The sequence below is a fragment of the Macrotis lagotis genome, chromosome 1 (genome assembly GCF_037893015.1).
Source record: "Macrotis lagotis isolate mMagLag1 chromosome 1, bilby.v1.9.chrom.fasta, whole genome shotgun sequence".
Taxonomy (NCBI): Eukaryota; Metazoa; Chordata; class Mammalia; order Peramelemorphia; family Peramelidae; genus Macrotis; species Macrotis lagotis.
In genome coordinates this window covers 867,139,117-867,158,243 of record NC_133658.1, presented here as the reverse complement: position 1 = coordinate 867,158,243, position 19,127 = coordinate 867,139,117, and the positions used below count along the sequence as shown (strand labels likewise).

Below are 19,127 nucleotides of genomic sequence, written 5' to 3'. Positions count from 1 at the left end.
CAGTCCTAGGTTCATCCCCTACCCCTTTCGGGGGCAGCATCCTTTGGTAGAATAAGAAAATCTGGGAAGCAATTTCTGCAGCTACCCCAAGGGCTGCAAAGGCAGTATAGTGTATGAGCTACTAATCTCATGTAGAAGTTCACTTTATCTTGTGTGCAGTGTGTAGTTTTACATGTATTGTGGGTAAAATAAATATGATCAAAATAATGAAAAAATAAAGATTTGGGATGGGACCTAGAGTTATTCTCAGTTTTTGACATTCAGGGGGTTCCCATTATTCACCTAACTCTGTGAATGTTGGGATAACTGTATTTTGTCTATAGTAATTGTATAACTGTTGCTGCCACATGCAGTAAGATCTAGTCATTTAATATGTCATTGTTTCTGTCAGTTTTTTTTGCCATTAGATAATTTCAGAATCATTTTTAATTAGAACTTATCAATAGCTATTTTCAAAGCAAAGATAGCTTGGTTCTTTCTAAAAGGAATGCTTGCTCTTGTCTATCATTTTGGAAAATTTTACAGGCTTATTCCCTGCCAACAGTTTTCCAGGCCAAGGTCTACTCAGACAATAAAAGAAATTCTAAGTTTGGGCTAATTGAGATCATTTTTTTGCATGTGTCTGTGCCAGGAGACCATAGACCATAGGCCTGGGAAGGATAAAAGGCAGGCTCGACATGTATATAGCAGAACCTTCTAGTACTCTGCTGTGCCCTGTGTTATCTATTTTGTAGGTAATTCTAATATCTAACATTTGTAGAGTGCTTTTGGGTTTGCACAGCTCTTTACATACAAGGCAGATGTCAGAATTCCCCAGGGTTATAAGAATCTGTCGCAGGTTTTAAAATAGAACAACCACATTTTTGATTCTCAGACCATATTTCTGAATGCTCAGCTTCCACATCAGCTTCTGAGAAAAATATTTTCTGTTTGGTCTTTGTATTTGTTAGAAGTGCTCCAGCTCACCACACCTAGACCAGGGAACTGCATCAGATGGTAACCCAAGAATCAGACAGCTGTATGAGATGAGACTTTTCAGCCTTACAAGGACAATTTTTTTACCATTTATTCTTTCCCTTGGCATCTTTTATCTGTAAGATCTACATACAAAGGGGACTGTCCTCTTTGGTTTTGTCAGTATATCAATCAATTTCTCTCCCTTTTCCCCTCATATTTTTTTACCCCTCAGAAGCTCCATAGTTAAGAATCCTTGATGAAGTGTTTGCAGTATCAGTTAAAGATTTATTGAGGAAACTTCATCTCTCAAAGTCAAATGGGGGAATGTAAGGAATGAATGTTTCTCTCTCCTATTTAATAACTAATTATTACATTAGAACCAAGATTTTCCCCCTTTTTTGCTTCCTCATACGGAAACCAACCAGTGTGGGAGATTTACCCAGGACAAGATCTACTCAGACAGTAAAAGAAATTCTAAGTTTGGGCTAATGAGTATATTCTTGCTCATTGTGTTTGTTCTGGGGAAAGTTAATTCTCCCTCTTATCAAGACCTGGTGATATGAAAATGGATGTGTCTTTGACCAAGACTTGAAAGGCCTAAGTCAGTACCCTAAGACTTTCATTTTAATATAGCATACACCTGGTTTTTGTGTTATCCAGCCAGAATGGATGCCACCCCTTCAAAGGATATGATCCTGCTGCCATTAAGGGTCTTTGGTCCAAGAGAGATGGCCAAATGACCATCTTTTTATTAATAACTCACTGGCTTTATTTAAAAAATGATTAACTTAACCGGGGGAAAAAAGTGCTCAGCCCCACCTCTCCCCCCATCCCCCTGCCCCCACTGCTCTTGTCAGAGTATCCTCTAAAGCCTGAGAAAAGTGTCTTAGCAGCACTCAGGTAGAATTGAGCCTGCATTTGGGAATACCTGATGATGTATTTTAAAGATTCCATTTAAAGAGAATCCAGCCCCAGCATACTCTGGATCATGCAACCTGAATTTGTTTTATGATTAATTATTACAATCAGCACAGTGGATGAGGAGCCTGGGCCTGGAATGCCCACCTGGTTTCCTGGGCTTCCTTAATTCCTGTGCCAATTTGCCTAGTAAGGACCTTATTTTATAATGAATGCCAGACTGTTGTCTTGAGGGCATTGTCTGGGTTTGGCCTTTCTCTGTGTGCCAAAGCTTCACCCCTGTCTGGCACAGGTGAGCACTTTTAAATAATTGTTCCCTGGTTTGTGTATGTGAAGAGTTCATCTGACATGGTAGAAGAGTGAAGGATTGGGATTCATTAGCTTCTTGAATAGAAAAGTGACAATATTTCTACTGTGTGAGCATTGTAGCAAAGTTAGAATCAAGTCCAAGTGAAGAAGGAATGAAAAATATTGATTAAGCACCCGCTTGTGCCAAGAATGGTTTTGAACCCTGAGAATACAGAGAGAAGAGCGAGATAGCCCCTGTTCTACTGAGAGGAAGCCATTGGGCATAGTCGGGCTCTGCCCCAGACGGCAGCACCAGGGCTCCTTGGCAGGCAGGCAGCCAGGCTGGAAGCTCATCCTTCCCTTTGTTTATCCAGAAACGTCTGCTGCTCCACCCCATGTCAGACAAGAAGGCAAAGCTTTCCTCCAGGGTGGGCACTGCCTGCCTTCCTGCACCCTGAACCCCTGGAGCAGGGGCTACAAGGCCAGCCAGCATCGCTGACAGGGGAGGGGGAAGAGGAGGAACCCTGTCTTTCTGCTCCCTGAAGCCATTCTCCACATGCCACTGCTCCCTCCACCAAGTTCCGTCCAAGCTGCCCATCCAGGGACTTTGGTAGCTGCTGAGAAGCCTGGGGAGCCTCAGCTGCCTCTGGACAGCTGCTAGCACTAAAGTCATTCCCTACTTTTATTAGGAGGAGGGTCAAGGGAAAAATGTTGTTCTTGCCAGTCACTGCTGGAAATGCCCCTTGGTGGTCCTGGTTCTAGACCTCCAAAGGAGCAGAGAACAGCTACTAACAAGCCTGACGATACTTCCCTGAGACCAGGCCTTGACTACCCCAGAACAGTTGTGCCTCAGCTCTGGGCACTGGTGGGAGTGGTGTTCTTGTTCTCCTTATTAGAATCCTTTCTTCACTACAGGGCCGCTGGCTGCAATTTACTATCCAGTCCAGAAGGGATTTTAATATCACCGGACCATGGAATACAAAGCTGAGAAGGGACCTTAGTCCTTCCTTCCACCACCCCTACCCACAGAGGCTGAAGAACTAGGCCTCAGTTACTTCATCTGTAAAATGGGAATAGTATTTATATTACTTCTTCCAAGGATTGTTAGTGAAGAAAGATGGCTCGACCTCTGACTACCTGTGTCCCTTGACCCATTGGGCCTAAGTTTCCTCATCCTGTAAATAGAGGGGGCTGAACTAGATGAGCTCTAAGATCCTTTCTATATATAAATCTATGGCTCTGGCAAAAATTGTGTATTGTAAAGATGATCCTTGAAAATACTTAAAATGGGGCAGCTAGGTGGCACAGTGGATGGAGCACCGGCCCTGGAGTCAGGAGTACCTGGGATCAAATCCAGCCTCAGACACTTAAATAGCTAGCTGTGTGGCCCTGGGCAAACCACTTAACCCCATTTGCCTTGCAAAAACCTAAAAAAAAAAAAATACTTAAAATGTCCTAAATTGTACAGTTATTCTCTCCAAACCTACATAACTGGAAAGGGATTAAGGTCTCTAAAGAAAGACAGACTAGATGACGTAGCGGATGGATCTGAGGAGGTTGCTATGGATACTATTTTTAATATATATATTTCTGCACTCAGTTAAGTTATTAATCAGAAGGTAGAAACCAGGGCTTCTATTCAAATAGAAAAAAATGGTGAAAACTTAGCTGACAGGAAAACTATTAAGGAGGAATAGGATATTATCAAAGGGTAATTTTATTAGTGGGATTACATTAAAGGTTAATCTCATCAATAACTGTTTATTCTAACTGCTTCACTGTAAGGCTAGAGATGACACAAGAAACCAAGAAGGTTTCTACCTTCTAGCTGATTAGGAACACTAAGGCTCTCCTCATCAGGAGAGGCTCCACCAGTCTCAGCAGAATGAAGACTGGGTGGATGAGGAGATTTTAGGATGCCAGTCCAAGATGTTCACTCTGGAAAGAGCATCTGGGGTCATAGCAGATTGATTTTTTTTTCTCTCTCTGGCACACTTCGAGACCTATATACTCAAACAGTATAAGCCACAGTTTTCTTCATGTCTATGGTTTTTTTTAACATCCTCATTTTGGAATATATTCTTCCCCACCTCAGCCCTTTTAACAAAGTTATCCCTTTTAACAAAGAATTTAAAAAAGGAAAAAGGAAAAACAAGCTAGCAATACCAGCCACTACATTCATCTCCCCACCCAAACCAAGAAGGGAAGGAGCCCATTGCTTAACTCTTACTGAGGCCAACTTTGGTCATTTTAATTGTGGAGCACTTGATTTTGTTTTGTGGGTTTGTTGTTCTTGTTTTTCTTTTAATTCACTTTGTTATAGACATGAGATATATATTGTTTTCTTGGCTTGTTTTCTTTATTCTGTATCACTTCATATAAATCTTGTGTTCATAGATACAGACCTTGAGGGGAATGAGTGACTATCCAGACCCTCATTTTCCATGAGAAAATAGGTCAAGAGAGGGGAAGAACTATAATGAGTAAATAACTAAGCTGTTATTTGAACCTAATTCTCTTGATTCTAAATCCAGTGCTGTTTATCACTGTACCTTTCCATCAACATCTCTAAATTTTCCATGGGTCATTTCTTAGAGAGCAAGTAATCTTGTTACATTCGTGTTCTGCCAACGGTTTAGCCTTTCCCCAATATGGTGAGCCACCTTGATTCTGGTTCTTTGCCACCACAAAAAAATGTTACAATGAAGATATTTATTTATTTAGAACTTTGCTGTCTTTCATCTCTTTGGGGGTATATTCACTTATCTAAGTAATTTGATAATTTCCTCTGTCTCTATCTTTGTCTTTTTCCCTCTCTCCTCTTCTTTCCTTTCTTTCTTCCTCCTTCCCTTCTTTCCTTCCTTCCTTCCAACTTTCTTTCCTCTATGTAGATAAAATCCTATAAATGAATGCTCATGTGATGGACCTTAATTGTAATATTTGTAGCTCCTTCCATGGTTTATGAGAGTCAAATGAGAGAATGTTTGCAAAGTGTCAGGTAAACTTAGAGTCACAGTATACGTACATACATATATATATATATATATATATATATCAATTGTTGTTATTAATGGATTTTCTAAGAAAATCCTTAGAACATATTTTCTTACCTGGACATGCAGTAGCAAAATAATGAGCAGGAGAGATGAGGGAAGGAAATCTTTGAGAATGTTCACCAAAAAGTCTTTTTTTCCCCTTCCATTTTATTCCAAAACTTGCTTCATTTATTATACATGCCTTAACATCACTTTGCTATAAAACATACTGTGCTGTCCTTAGCTATTCCTCCATTTACATTTCCTGTGTCAGAGGTTATTGGCAAAGGAAAGAAGAGGCCAAGTCTGAGTATGATATGATGTCCTAAAGTGGCATGGTATATCCGTTGCCTATCTGTAACTTATTGCCTTTTTTTTAATGGTAGTTTTATGCTGGTTTCATACTTCTTTGCTGTATTTTCTATTTTCTAATAATGACTGCTGAATCATAGGCAATAGAATGCTATATTTTTATTTTACTTTTCATAGTAAATATATTATGAAATTGGTTGGTTTCCCTGACTAATGTAGCTTTTTAATATAGGGATTAGCAAAGCTGGAAAATTTGCTTAATATAAGTGACTGAAATTTTTGTTTTATTTTTACAAGGCAATGGGGTTAAGTGGCTTGCCCAAGGCCACACAGCTGGATAATTATTAAGTGTCTGAGGCTGGATTTAAACTCAGGTCCTCCTGACTCCAGGACCTGTGCTCTATCCACTGCACCACCTAGCCTCCCCTGGGACTGAAAATTTTTAAATAGTTTGATGTCTTTAATCTCAGTGACTTTCTTTTATCTGTGATCTTAAATATTGCCCTGTTGATAGCATTCATTAATGTATTAGAATATCACAGCTTGTTGCCTGCTGGGTCATTTCTGGGACATTTCTTGAGCCATCTCTCCTGCAAAGGGCACCAGCTCCTGCTACAATAAAGACAGCAGGCGGTGAAGCCGTGAGGGCAAGGGACTTAAAAATATTTCTAAATATTATAAATTTTTGCAAAGCAAGTTATTTGGGGGCTCCCACAATTTTTTATACTTCCCAAAGTCATTTTCTAAATATTAGTATTACATTTTCTTTTTTACTTCTTGCAAGGGGCTGTGATTGGATGGCCTGCCTGGGATTAGTCTGCTGTGCCACTCAGCTATCCTACAGCACATTTAAGAAGAGGGAGAGTGAAAAGAGAGAGAAAATATAGTGTATTTAGTGGGAAAGTACGAATGGAGGGAGTTGCAATCAAGCAATGACAACAGTGGAAAATTATGGAAGTAACTTTTGTGATGGACTTATCCTAAACAATGTGATCCACTGCAACATTTTTTATTATCACTATTATTGTTATTTTGAGGGGGGGTTGGCGGGTCAGATGGGGTTGCGTGGCTTGCCCAGGGTAGCACAGCTGGGTGATTTTGGATGTCTGAGGCCTTATTTGGACCTGGGTCCTCCTGACTCTGGGGCCAGTGCTCTGTCTACTGTGCCACCTGGCCACCCCTACTACTACTACTACTACTACTACTACTACTACTACTACTACTACTACTACTATTGTTGTCATCATTTTATTTTATTTTATTTTGGGGTTTTTTGTTTTGTTTTTGCAGGGCAGTGGGGTTGGGGTGGCTTGCCCAGGGTTGGTTGTCTGGGGCCGGATTTGGGCTTGGGTGCTTCTGACTCCAGGGCTGGTGCTCCATCCAGTGTGCCACTTAGCTGCCCCTATTATTTTAATTTTAATTTTAATTTTTTCCTCTTTCCTTTACTCTATTGCTCATGAGGGTCTATATTTTTGGGGGGAGGGGGTATTATGTTTACTCTTAAACAAGAATATTTGAATAATGGATAAAAAACATTTGTACAAAAATAAAATAAATATAAATAAAAATAAAAAAGGCACAAAAAATAGTGTTAGTTTTATGTCAGCAAATATCTTAGCAGTATCTTAAATCATGCATATTAAATTAAGAAATTCCTGCCTTGGATTCCTGATAAGAAATTAGATGACAAAATAAAATTTGATTTGTCTAAATAGCTTTATATTTGGATTGGATATACTCTAAACAGAACAGAGCACAGGATCTGAAGTCAAAAGAGTCATCCTTCTATGTTCAAATCCAACTTTAGGTACTAACTAGAGGTGTGACCCTGGGTGAGTCACCATTTGCCTCACATCATCATGTGTAAAGTGAGCTGGAGAAGGCAATGAGAAACCATTCCAGAACCAAACAGGGTCCCACAGAGTCAGACACAACTAAAACCAACTCAACAAAATGCCGTGTACAGTTGTATAGAGCAAATCTTATGGATACCCCTTATCATAGTGTGAAGGAGACAGTGAGGGCAAAGGCAGCTGAGACCTTCCCTGGGACCAGATCAGAGCTGGTTTGCTCTTAGCTTTCTGTTCATAGAAGGAGAAGGAGCCAGAGGCCCCATCTCCTGAATTCCTTCTGGATCAGCAGAGTGGGATGTGGTGCCCACAGGATCTGAGGAGGATCCTAGGCTCTGTGGGCACCTGCACGTAAAGCCTCGGCACAGTGGGAGTTGCTGGGAGATGCTAAGGGAGAATGGAACTAAGGAGAAATAGACTTCACAGGATCAATGGATCTGTGGTCCATGCCATCACCATGGAAAAGTCACTAAGAGGGAGCTGGACCTATGATTTCATTGGCATCGAGAACTCCCTCCCAAGGCAGGGCTCTCAGAGAGCTGTCCAGGGCTTTAGAGTACCTACTGGGGGCCAGCCCCTATGCTTCAGAAGCCGAACTTGAACCTGAACTTCCTGGCTTTGAGGCTGACTCCCCATCCTCTAAGACATGATACTTCCCCAATGGTGGGGAAATAAGAATTACAAAGATTAGTTTTGCAGTGGGTTTGACTCTTAAAAATATAGAGGTGATGGGGCAGCTAGGTGGCACAGTGGATAGAGCACCAGCCCTGGAATCAGGAGGACCTGAGTTCAAATTTGGACTCAGACACTTAATAATTACCTAGCTGTGTGGCTTTGGGCAATCCACTTAACCCCATTGCCGTGCAAAAACTATATAGAGAGGTGACATAGGATCCAGAGTCAGGAATTCCTGAAGTCAGTCTAACTTCAAACACTTCCTAGCTGAGTGACCCTGGCAGGTAACCCCTCAGTTCCCTTCACTGTAAAATGGGAATAATAAGGGCACTTCCCTCCCAGGATTGTTGTGAGGAACACACACTTTATGTTGTTATGCGGTTTTTGCAAACCTTAAAGTGCTGTCAAAAATGCTTATTGTGGTTATTTGTTGTTGTAAAAACTGAAGAGAGTTGATTATTATTTTATATGTATGATTTGTAATATATAAAAGAGTAAATAGAAGATATAAATTATGTATTATTTATTTATTTATTTAAGTGTTCCATGAGAGTCTTCCTTGACTCATTTTTCAGTTTATTCAATGTGAATATTTCCTATCTCCCACAGGTATTTGAATTCTTACTTAGAGCTCATCAGATGCTTCTAAAATAAGATATCATTAATGTATTGACTTGATATTTCACAATCACAGCTTTAGTATTTTCTAAACAAGAAAGATAAATTCAGCTCATTTGGGGGATGATATTAATGATGACAAGTAAAGGAAAGGTACACAAATGATGATTATTAAATTTTGGACATATTAGCATTTTCAATCACTGTGTTCCTTTTTCGTATACCAATTTCTAAATCATGAAAATGTTCTCATTCATTTATCTGTGAGTCACAGATCTGAGCAACATGAATCTGGTTGCGTCTTGGTCTATTTGTTATGATATGAGTCTGATTTAATTTGGAGGGTAATGCATTTTCTTTTTGAAATTAATTTTTTTTTCTGATGTACTGTTTAAGTAATCAAGGAATAGATATTTGAACTCAGACTTTTCTGGAGACTAGGGAAATGTCACAAATGGGAATGTGCAAATTTAGGGGAAATGTTTCCCCTCAGCTGTAGAAATTTCTATACATCTATATAGGTGCTATATACATAACAATAAAATTCCATTTTTATATGATTCTTGAACAGAAACCAATTTCTGATGGAAAACAATGAAGGTAACTGACCAAGAAATATAATGTTTATTATTTTTGTATAATTGAAATGAAACTTTTCTATATCCTAATTCATTAACAAGGAGGAATCTGAGCAAATTTTGTTTTCAGTTTTGATCCAGATATATTTTTACCAAATAGAAATTGTCTAATTATCATATTTTATAGAAAATCAGCTTTCACTGAATGATCTGGTGTGAGATATTAGTATCATAATCACAAGGGCCTTAGGTTCTGCCCATCTGGAGGGGTAGGCAGCTCTAAGAAATTTGCTAAGAAGTACTAGTGCCTTGAGTGGACCCTTCCCTTGGCCAGTCCCTCTGGTCTCCTGTGAGTTTTAAACATCATCCTGGGGATTGAGGGCTATATAAGAGAGGTTAAATAAGACACAATCCCTGCTGGGGGGGGGGGGGGGACTTACAAATATAATTTAACATCAAATAAGGGTGTCTCTCCAAGGCATATTGTAAAATGAGGGCTGGTGGGAGAATCTCAAAAATTAGAAACTTAATGAAAGAGTCCCATGGATCTGGAAAAAGAGTTCACTTGTGAAAGTGAAAATGATACTAATATAAATAGTTTAATTATCTTTTAGTATAAACGTGTATTTTAGTACCCCTGAGGGACCTGTTATGGAAAATGACATCCACATCCCCCCCAAAAAAACCCCAAACCCAAAAACTATTGGAGTCTGAATGCAGAGCAAAGCATGCTATGTTCACTTTTTAAAATTTCTTATATGTTTTTTCTTTCTTTCTCATGGTTTTTTTCCCCTTTAGTTCTAATTCCTCTTTCACGGCATTATTAATATGGAAATATGTTAAACATGATGGTACGTGTACAACTTATATCAGATTGTTTGCCACCATGGGGAGGGGAGGGAAGGTAGAATTCATAAATTTGCCAGTGTATGGATGTTGAAAAACTGCCACTGCATGTAATTGGAAAAATAAAAGAAAAAAATTTTTAACTATCTTTAAGTATAAAACTGTTCATAATAGACTCTGTATTTCCAGGGAATTTTAATTCATCTCATTAAATATAGTTTTTCTCTTATTTTAGGAGAGATTTGAAGCACTTTTTACAATCTATGATGACCAAGTTACATTTCAGTTATTTAAAAGCTTTAGAAGAGTCAGAATAAATTTCAGCAAACCTGAAGCAGCAGCAAGAGCTCGAATAGAGCTGCACGAGACAGACTTTGCCGGGAAGAAGCTGAAGCTCTACTTTGCCCAGGTACATAAGGTGCAGATTGTGTCATCCTGTAAACTTTTCTTTATCTCCAGTTTATAAGAGATCTCTTTCTGGGTGGAGGGAGGAAGTAAATAGATGGCTCTCGCTGTGCGCCAACTCTTTACCTCATTGGATCCTCACAGCAAGACTGGGAGATGTTCTGATCCCCATTTTTCCAGATGAGGAAAAGGGGGCAGAGAGCAGTTAAGTCACTTGCGAATAAATGTGAGGCTAGATTGGAACTTAGGGATTTCCAGCCCCGCTGTTCAATGTGCCATTAGCTGTCTAAGGTCAAATCTGTGACTTTAGGCAAAGGGCCTTAATTTTCTAAGTTTCCCCACCCCTAAAATGTGGAGGGGCAGACTGGCTGTCTTTTTTGTGGTCCTGCCAAACTCCACATCTGTGACCTCATGAAAGAGCCCCAGACTAGGTGTGTGGTTGGTTCCCAGCTCTGCTCTGACTACTTGTGTGACCTCAAACAAGACATCCCTCTGTGCACAAAATGAAGAAGACAGACCAGCTAATCTGTGGTCCCTTCTTCCTCCACAAGCGTGTGTATCTAGGAAGCTTGAACCTCATCTCTGCCATTCACTATTGACCTTGGACAAGTCATGAGCTTTCTCTGTGATATAAGAGGATTTATGGAGATACCTAAGACCCATTCTGTGCTTCTGGGGCAGTGGATAAAAAAGAGAAGACACTTTCAAATTTAAATTTTGCTGAGGCTTGTGTATCTGTAGCTAATTCAGAACTGATGGGATGTATGATCTTAATTTCTCCATTGGTGTCCTGGAATCACTTAAGAGTTGAAAATGAACTCAGATCTCTTTTCCTTTGCTCTTTCATGAATTAAGAATATTAAATGTCTTACATTTCACATGGTAGATTTTTTTTCTGTGTGATTAGATTGTCTGTGTCCCACTCCTTGACTTAACCCCATCCTTCTGAGCAGGGGACCTAATGAAATAGACCTAGGTACCCCTTTCCTTTGGTCCAGCCATCTTTAAGCTGGAGGGGGAGACACAGTGGCTCCTGTCCTTGGTGGAGCTTTATTTTAGTGCTATACAAGAGGTTTCCATTTTCCTTTTATTAGTGATGTGTGAATTTAGTGTCTTGATTTGGTGTGATTGATAGAAAGCCTGGGAATCCTAGGTGACCAGGTCCTTTCTTGTCCTCCCTCTTACTTCCTTCTTCTCGTCTAGGTCCAAATGTCTGGAGAACCAGGAGACAAAGCCTACCTGCTCCCCCCGCAACCTACCAAGCAGTTCCTGATCTCTCCCCCAGCTTCTCCTCCAGTGGGTTGGAAGCAGGGGGAAGATGCAATGCCTGTCATCAACTATGACTTACTTTGTGCAGTTTCCAAGCTGGGCCCTGGTAAGGACCTTGGTCTTGCACGGTTTGGAGACATTTTTGCAACTGTTGCATTGAGGGCTTCGCCAGCACGTGGGCTGCGTGTGGCATGAGGTAGACATGGGAAACTTTCTTGTATTGTTTGATCCACAATTTGTACATCTTCCTTGACTCTTTCTCTACCTCCTCTGACCTCCCTTCACAAGGAGAGAAGAAATACCATTTAAGATCTGGGTAGGGGCAGTTTGGTGGCAGTGAGAATGCGTTGGCCCTGGAGTCAGGAGTACCTGAGTTCAAATCCAGCCTCAGTCACTTGACACTTACTAGTTGTTTAACTCTGGGCAAGTCACTTAATCCTGATTACCTTAATTTACTGGAGAAAGAAATGGCAAATCACTCCAGTATCTTTGCCAAGAAACCCCAAGAATAGTATGGTCCACAGAAGTCACAGGGTGGGGCATGGCTTAATGACTGAACAAACAACAATAAGTTAAGAAACTTGACTTCGAGCCTCCACCCTGTCTCTAGTTAGCTGTGAGACCTTGGAAGCTAACTGTTCTCTGAGACCCAGTTTCTTCATCTGTCAAAAGACTGGTTTGAGGCAGAGGTCTTTTACAGACTAGTCCATTCCAGTTCCCATACAATCTAACTACTGTTCACATTTCAGGAGCATCAGACAGCGTCAAGTGACTGTGACTGTGTGTCTTATAGTATCCCTATATTAACGAGTCACAGCCTCAGGGAGCTCAGTTCCTGTTGTGCTGGTCAGGGGCCTAGACTGCTGAGCCCACACTGTGCTCCACCGCTCACCAGGCCTCAAAACAGTTACTTGTAAATGAACTGAGAGCCTTAACCATTCTGTAGGCTTCAAAGACGGCCTATTTTTTCTTTAATAAATTAATTTTTATTCAAATATTTTAGTTTTTACCCTAAATTTCATCCCATATCTCCCTTCTCAGAGTGCTATCCTTTATAACCACATCAAAAAAAAAAGGAAAAAAATTTAGCAAAACCAATCAGTCTATTAAAAAGCTGGTATTTGTAGTTTTTTTTTCTCTGCCTTACATAGGAATGGATGAAAATCCCTTTAGAGCTTTTCTTTGGGGCCAAACTTGTCCTTTGTAGTAATTCATTTGTTTTCCATTTCTATTAACGTCATTAGAGTCATTGGGTGTATTGTGTTCTTGGCTCTGCTAACTTCATTTTGCATCAGCTCTCATGTGGCTGTCCGTGATTCTCTATATTCATCGTTATTTGTTGTTTCTTACAGCACAGTGTTCATATCCCCTCACATTCATGTACCATGGCTTATCCAGCCATTTTCAGTGGGTATCTGCTTTATTTCCTTCTTCTCTACCCCCCAAAAGTGGAGTTACAAATATTTAAGTGTATTATATTGAGCCCTTTATCAATGTACAAAGTTCCAGCTTAAACAGTCTGTGTCCTTAACAGCTGTTTCTTTATATTCACAAATTATCTGTTTTTTATTTTAAAAAGTCTTTAAACAGTCAGACTTTTACATGTAACAGTGTGCTCCACAAAATGTTGCCACCCTTCAATTCTGCTTCCTTTATGATGAGACTGACCCCACAAGTTTATCTGGAAACTGTTTTACACCTAGATTGTAGTAGCTTTTATTTAACCAAAGTTCTTTTCTTCCATCTTCCAGGCACCAAACAGTTCACCTTTGAAAGAGGCATTCTTTATCAGTTGGTTTAATTCTTTTCTTTATGCAAAAGCTTTTTTTTCCTGCCCTACTGAGCACCAGGCTATTCCATTTGAAAGGGCATTATTTAAATAGCCAGAGCCTCCCCCATAGAAGGATGGCAGTAGAAAAGTTGATCTCTGGTCCTCCACATTCAATGTCTTCTTTCGAGGTTGCAAAGATTTAGAAGCATCTTCATGATCAGAGGGGGAAAGTTCAGGCAACTTGAAGTAAACAGGTTATTTTAATTCCATGATATTCATTACTCCTCTTCTGTTACACATGTTTTGTGAAACAGTCAAATGTTTTATGTTCAAGGAACCTGTTGTCCCACTCTTGACTTTCATTCCTCTGTAGGAGAGAAATATGAACTTCATGCCGGCACTGAGTCTACTCCAAGCGTGGTAGTTCATGTCTGTGAAAGTGAGACTGAAGAGGAAGAAGAAATGAAAAATCCCAAACAGAAAATTGCTCCCACCAGGCGTCCTGAAGCTCCTTCAATGATACGGAATGAACCCCCTGCTTTTGGCTGCACACTGTGAAGGGGGACAGCTCCAGGAATGACCTCACTTGATTTGGGTGATGAAGAGTAGATTTCTGCCCCCTCCACTGGTGTAGGTCAGTAAGAGTGTGAGGGGGACGGCTGCTGTGGATTAGCAGTCCTGGACTGTCCGAAAGTCGTGTACATTATATAGTACAGGGTAACAACAGATTTTACTAGTGATTGTCTTTCATATTCAAAATTTTAGGTGATATTCTAAACAGCACTTTAATTTAAAGAATAGTAACAGCCTCCCCATTGTAGCATCTCTGACATATTTTAATAGTGGAAAATTAGGAAGTTGGTTTTTTATTTTTTCCAGCACTGTTAACTTCTCTAATATCATGTAGCATGGGGTACCAAAAACTGGAACTATATTCACCCAGTACAGTACCATTTTATGGATTTAAAAACATAGTCTCTAGTTTAACAGTTCAGCGTGGGTATTTTTGTACTGGTATATTAGCTTCTAATTGATATATTGATCAAATGATAATGCTATTCAGTATCTACTAACATTTTTGCACGACTAGAAATCTAATGTCTAAGAGAATTAATAGAAAATGAATCAGCCCATTTCAAAGTATTTTTTCCTTCAACCTTTTGGAAAGAAATGCCAAATTCACCTTGATTGTGGAAATCTTTGGCATCTCTCCATGTGCATATTGTAGTCCTCTCCCTTAACAGAAAGTCTAGGGGGAAGAGTTACATAGACCCCCCCCCTTCCTGAGGCAAATGCCCTCTTCGAGGCCAGCTCCCAGGCGGCCCCTTTCAAAGCGGGACACCTTGCCAGTAGGCATGATTGACCATGGTGTCAGATGGCTAATCCTAGATTGCCATTTGCAACTAACTGTGTTCCTGTCTAGAGTAAAATCATGTGTTGAGCTGTTCAGTGTTAGTCTGTTAACTTCTCTACTGTTGTATTAACCAGTGGTCCTTGAGTGTTCCTTCTGTTCTGTGTGTTTGGTTATGTCTGTCCCATTATCCAGAGGAAAAGAGACTACAGATTTTCTGAAGATGGTTTGTAATTTGAAAATAAGTCTATATCCTCTCAGTTTTCTTTCTCTAAGAGGAATGACTCTCAACTGTGCCACGCATCCTTCTGAGAGGCAGAACACCTCGGAAGGGCCCATCAGTGGTCACCAAAAGTTTCTGGTGCCTCTTGCTGAGCATTACCTGTCCTAATGTGAGCAAGATAGATTTCTGTGGCTTGTGTTTCACTGCCGACATTTTGTTTTTGAAACCTTTCATATGTCTCTGGTCCTTTCACATTCTGAAATCTGTATTAGACTTCTTAGACACATACATGTATACATAAACATATGCTTCTGGAATCTATCATTGTTAAATTCTAATGTAAATTTGGTAGAAATATGTGATTAATCAGCAACTTCTTGAATTCTGATCAGCATTTGACAGTTTATTTAGCAACCATTTAGTGAATTCACTTCATCAATCTGAATTCAGGCCTGTGCCAGTTATTGCTTTTATCAGGAGGCACCAGTTTAGAGTCCTCTGAGTAAGAAAACTACATGTTTTAAATCTACTTGAGAACTTTTTCAGACTCTTACTCTGTCCCAATTTTCCCAGTGACCACAATCCATGTAATCATATTTGTTGCTTTAATTTTCATTCCACCCCACCCTCACCTGCCAATTATAATATCAGTGAAAATGAAGGACTTCGAAAGAGCTGTACTGTACCAGCTGCCCACTCCCTAAACCCCCCCCTTTTTTTGAGAATATTGGATGAAGCAAAAAACTTTAAAAAGTGAATTCTTTTTAAATTAACTACCAGTAATGCTTTGAGCGAAGCAGTCCCTTGTTCCATCCTTGGAAAGGACATTGGGTAGAGAATCCAAAGGCTGAATTCTGGTCCTGCCATCGAGATCCTGAGACAAATCATTTCATTTACAGAGGTCTCTGTTTCCTCATCTGTAAAATGAAGGGTGTCCAACTAAAGCTCTTGAAGATCTTTCCCAGTGCCAGCATTTTGTGTTTTTTGTAAAGGGGCCCATAAACAATTCCAGAGCAAAATTTTCACAAGGTAAATGTTTAAGTCAAAATTATCCATACCTTTCAGTTTTTCACTATTGTAATCTCTTTGGAACCTGATGGGTCTTGTAGTTTCTGCCTTTGGGGCAATTATGCATTCAGAGAACTGAAGTCTCTTGAAAAATGAAGAACTCTCCTATGCACCACTTTCTTCTTTTACCAAATTTCTGCAACATCTTTTGCTACTGAAATTGTGTTGTTATAAACCAAGTTAACATTTGTACCCAAGTCTGAATAACTTTAATGGCTATGTGTTCTCTGCAGTCTATGATCCCTCTTTGAGCAGCAACTTATTTAGAGAATTCTGGTAAAGAAAAAGGTGACTTTTCTTAGGGTAGGGGGGGAGGAGAGAAAGAAAGTGAGTGATCTACCAGAGTAGTTCAGAGGGAAGTTACCCTTTCAGCCCTTTGTTCATTCAGTAGGTGACAGAGACTCTTTCTAGGAGGATAAGAGCTACCACAGGGCTTCTAAAGGGTATAAATAATCTTGTAAATCAGAATTGTGGGTGTTGAAGGAATATTTTCAGTGAGACAGCATTGAGGTTTCGCTGAACCCAGAGGTGTGGAGTCCCTTTGTCCTCCAGGGATTTGCCTTTACTTCCCTGCAAGCGGGCTCTTGCCAGTGGTGTCTTGGAGGCAGCCGACTCATGGAGCCTCAGAACAGTTGCTTGGCCCTGTGGATGCATTTCCAGAAAGCTAGTCAAGAAATTACCTAATTTACATCCCAAGAGTACTTGAAATCCCCCCTACATAGAATTCTATAAGAGACAACAATGAGACCTGATGCTCTTGAGACAGTTTAACAAAGATGAGTCCCTCCTCCTTTCACAGGGTATAAGAGCTCCTCCCGCAGCCCCCCCCCCCCCCCCCCAGAGAAGACAGTTTGTAGATGCAGTCTTACCTGTCACTGGCTAGTGAGTTTTTAACTAATAATAATCTAGCTTTGATTTTTTGTGGATTTTTTTAATGTTACAGTTCAGTCCAATGGAGCTCAATGGGAGTCTATTTAAATATCATCATCCAGTTGTCAACCACACCAGCAGTATACATTGGTCTTTTCAGAATAGAACTGGGGTAAGATTTTAAGGTAAAATTATGCAGAAAACATGTCTTTGATGTGATAGAATAAGACCCTGAAGCTATTTGGAAGTTTTTCGGGGTCATATCGTAAAACAGTCTGGAATTTGTTTCACGTTTTAGAGAGGATAGAGATTTGATTTGGGGAGGTCATGCCTCTCTTTAAAGGGAAACCTTGATGGATAATAAAGTTAAGAATCATTTGGGATTGAGTATGTATTTGAGGCTACCTGGACTCCCTTGGCCTTTTTTTAGATCGTAGCTTGAGTCAAAAAGTGAGAATCACTAGGGCACAAAAGCAGTAGGAAATCTAATATCCCCTATGATCTCCTGGTGCTATTGTTCCCTTTTTTCCCTACAGTTGTGCATCTTATATTGTAAGACATAAATTAAATTTCCAAGAACCACTTATTTTTTCCTGCTTTCTATGGCCCCACCCTCTGGGAGCACATTTTGCATTTAATTTTCTATTACTGAAAATCCAAATTTATCTTGGCCATGACAAGGGAAGGGAGTGGAGAGTTGGGCAGCTTCTTATCTAGAGAAGTCCATCTGTGTAATAAACATTCACCAGATATTCCTTGAATGATTGAAAAGAAGACTTTAAGATTCAGTTCAATGTTTGGATAGATTGACTCAATACTATAATTCCCTTTCTGTCATCATGTTTGTAATATGAGTTAGGCACTTTCTATGATAAAAACCTTTGTTATAACTGGCATGTGTTAAAACCAACTGAAAGACAGTAATGACTATAATCATTGACCAAAAAGGTTCCTGGCACCAGTGCTTCCCGGTTGGGAAGGCCTTTCCTGCTGAAGGAGGGATCTAGGGAGGGGGACTCCTGGAGTCAAATGAGATAATATTTGTAAAGCTGGGCTCCCAGGAGGCATTATATAAATGCTATTCTCCCCCACCCCTTCTTGAAGCAGGATCATGAATTCTTGTACTCCTAGAGGGTCTTTTCCCAAATGAAACTCCTCATTATAATGAAAGATCTGTCTGTTCGTGGGGGGAAGGGGGTCTGCCTATTGTTCCACTCATTTAAAGTCTCCAGTGGCCAAGATTTGGGAATGAGACAAGGGGGAAAGGAAGGCAGTCACAGGATCATTGTTGTGCCATATGATTTCTTTGTTACTCTTCCTGCAGTTTGTCAAAACCAGTAAGAGTGTTGACAGGATATATTGAGGTCCATTTCCACTGCTCATCCTGTCCTAAGATGGCCCCGTAAGAAGAGAGGTCTCTTTACTGTGTTTTGCCCGATTCCCAGCTCACCCCCTTCCATGTGACTGCTCTAATCCCTTACTTCATGCATTGAGTAATTGTTTTTCCTGATTATGGCTTTGAACTTGTGTTCTGTTTGAGAGGCCCTCCTTTCCTCTAGGGTCCTGGGAGGTATGGTGTATGTCATTGAACTTTAAAAGACCAGTTAACGATGCCCATACACACTGTCCACATTTTAGTGTCCTCAGAGTGATGGTCTTAAATGTAGTCAGTCTTCTGTGTTGTAAGCAACTATTGAGCATCCTGTGCTGCAAGGCCAGTCAATGTACTTTGTGTTGTAAAGGTAGCAAAAAGCAGAATGTAATTCTTTTGGAAGCTTACTGATTCCTGCTAAGAAATTTTTGTTTTTCAGAACTAAGAAATAAAGTTAATTTTTTAAAAATAATCCAATGAATTGTTCTTTGTGGTGATTTCATCATGTGGTCAATGATAATTAGGTGATGTTGAATTAAGACAGAAAAACAGTGTGTGAGATACAATCCTTTACCCTATCTCCCAGGGTTCTGCCAAAGTTGTTCAAAGTGAGGGAATTTCCTGCTGTACTTAGAATAAGCAAAAAGAAAAAAAAAGTTAGGGGTGGCAGAGATTGGGAAGCTTTATCCAAAAATGCAGTGAACTGTCCTATACCTTTATC

At 40.0% G+C, this 19,127-nt stretch overlaps 1 protein-coding gene across 3 annotated transcripts in view; it reads left to right on the top strand.

Moving 5' to 3' along the window:
• The window catches only part of RCAN3 (RCAN family member 3), a 35,960-nt gene extending 17,082 nt beyond the window's left edge, over positions 1–18,878 (top strand). For all 3 annotated transcript variants that reach the window (XM_074218112.1, XM_074218113.1, XM_074218114.1), the window contains exons 3-5: positions 10,313–10,486; positions 11,686–11,857; positions 13,896–18,878. In XM_074218112.1, coding sequence (XP_074074213.1) covers positions 10,313–10,486; positions 11,686–11,857; positions 13,896–14,080 — 531 coding nt within the window. In that variant the 3' untranslated portion in view covers positions 14,081–18,878. The remainder of the gene's footprint in view (positions 1–10,312; positions 10,487–11,685; positions 11,858–13,895) is intronic.
• Positions 18,879–19,127: the final 249 nt, after the last annotated feature.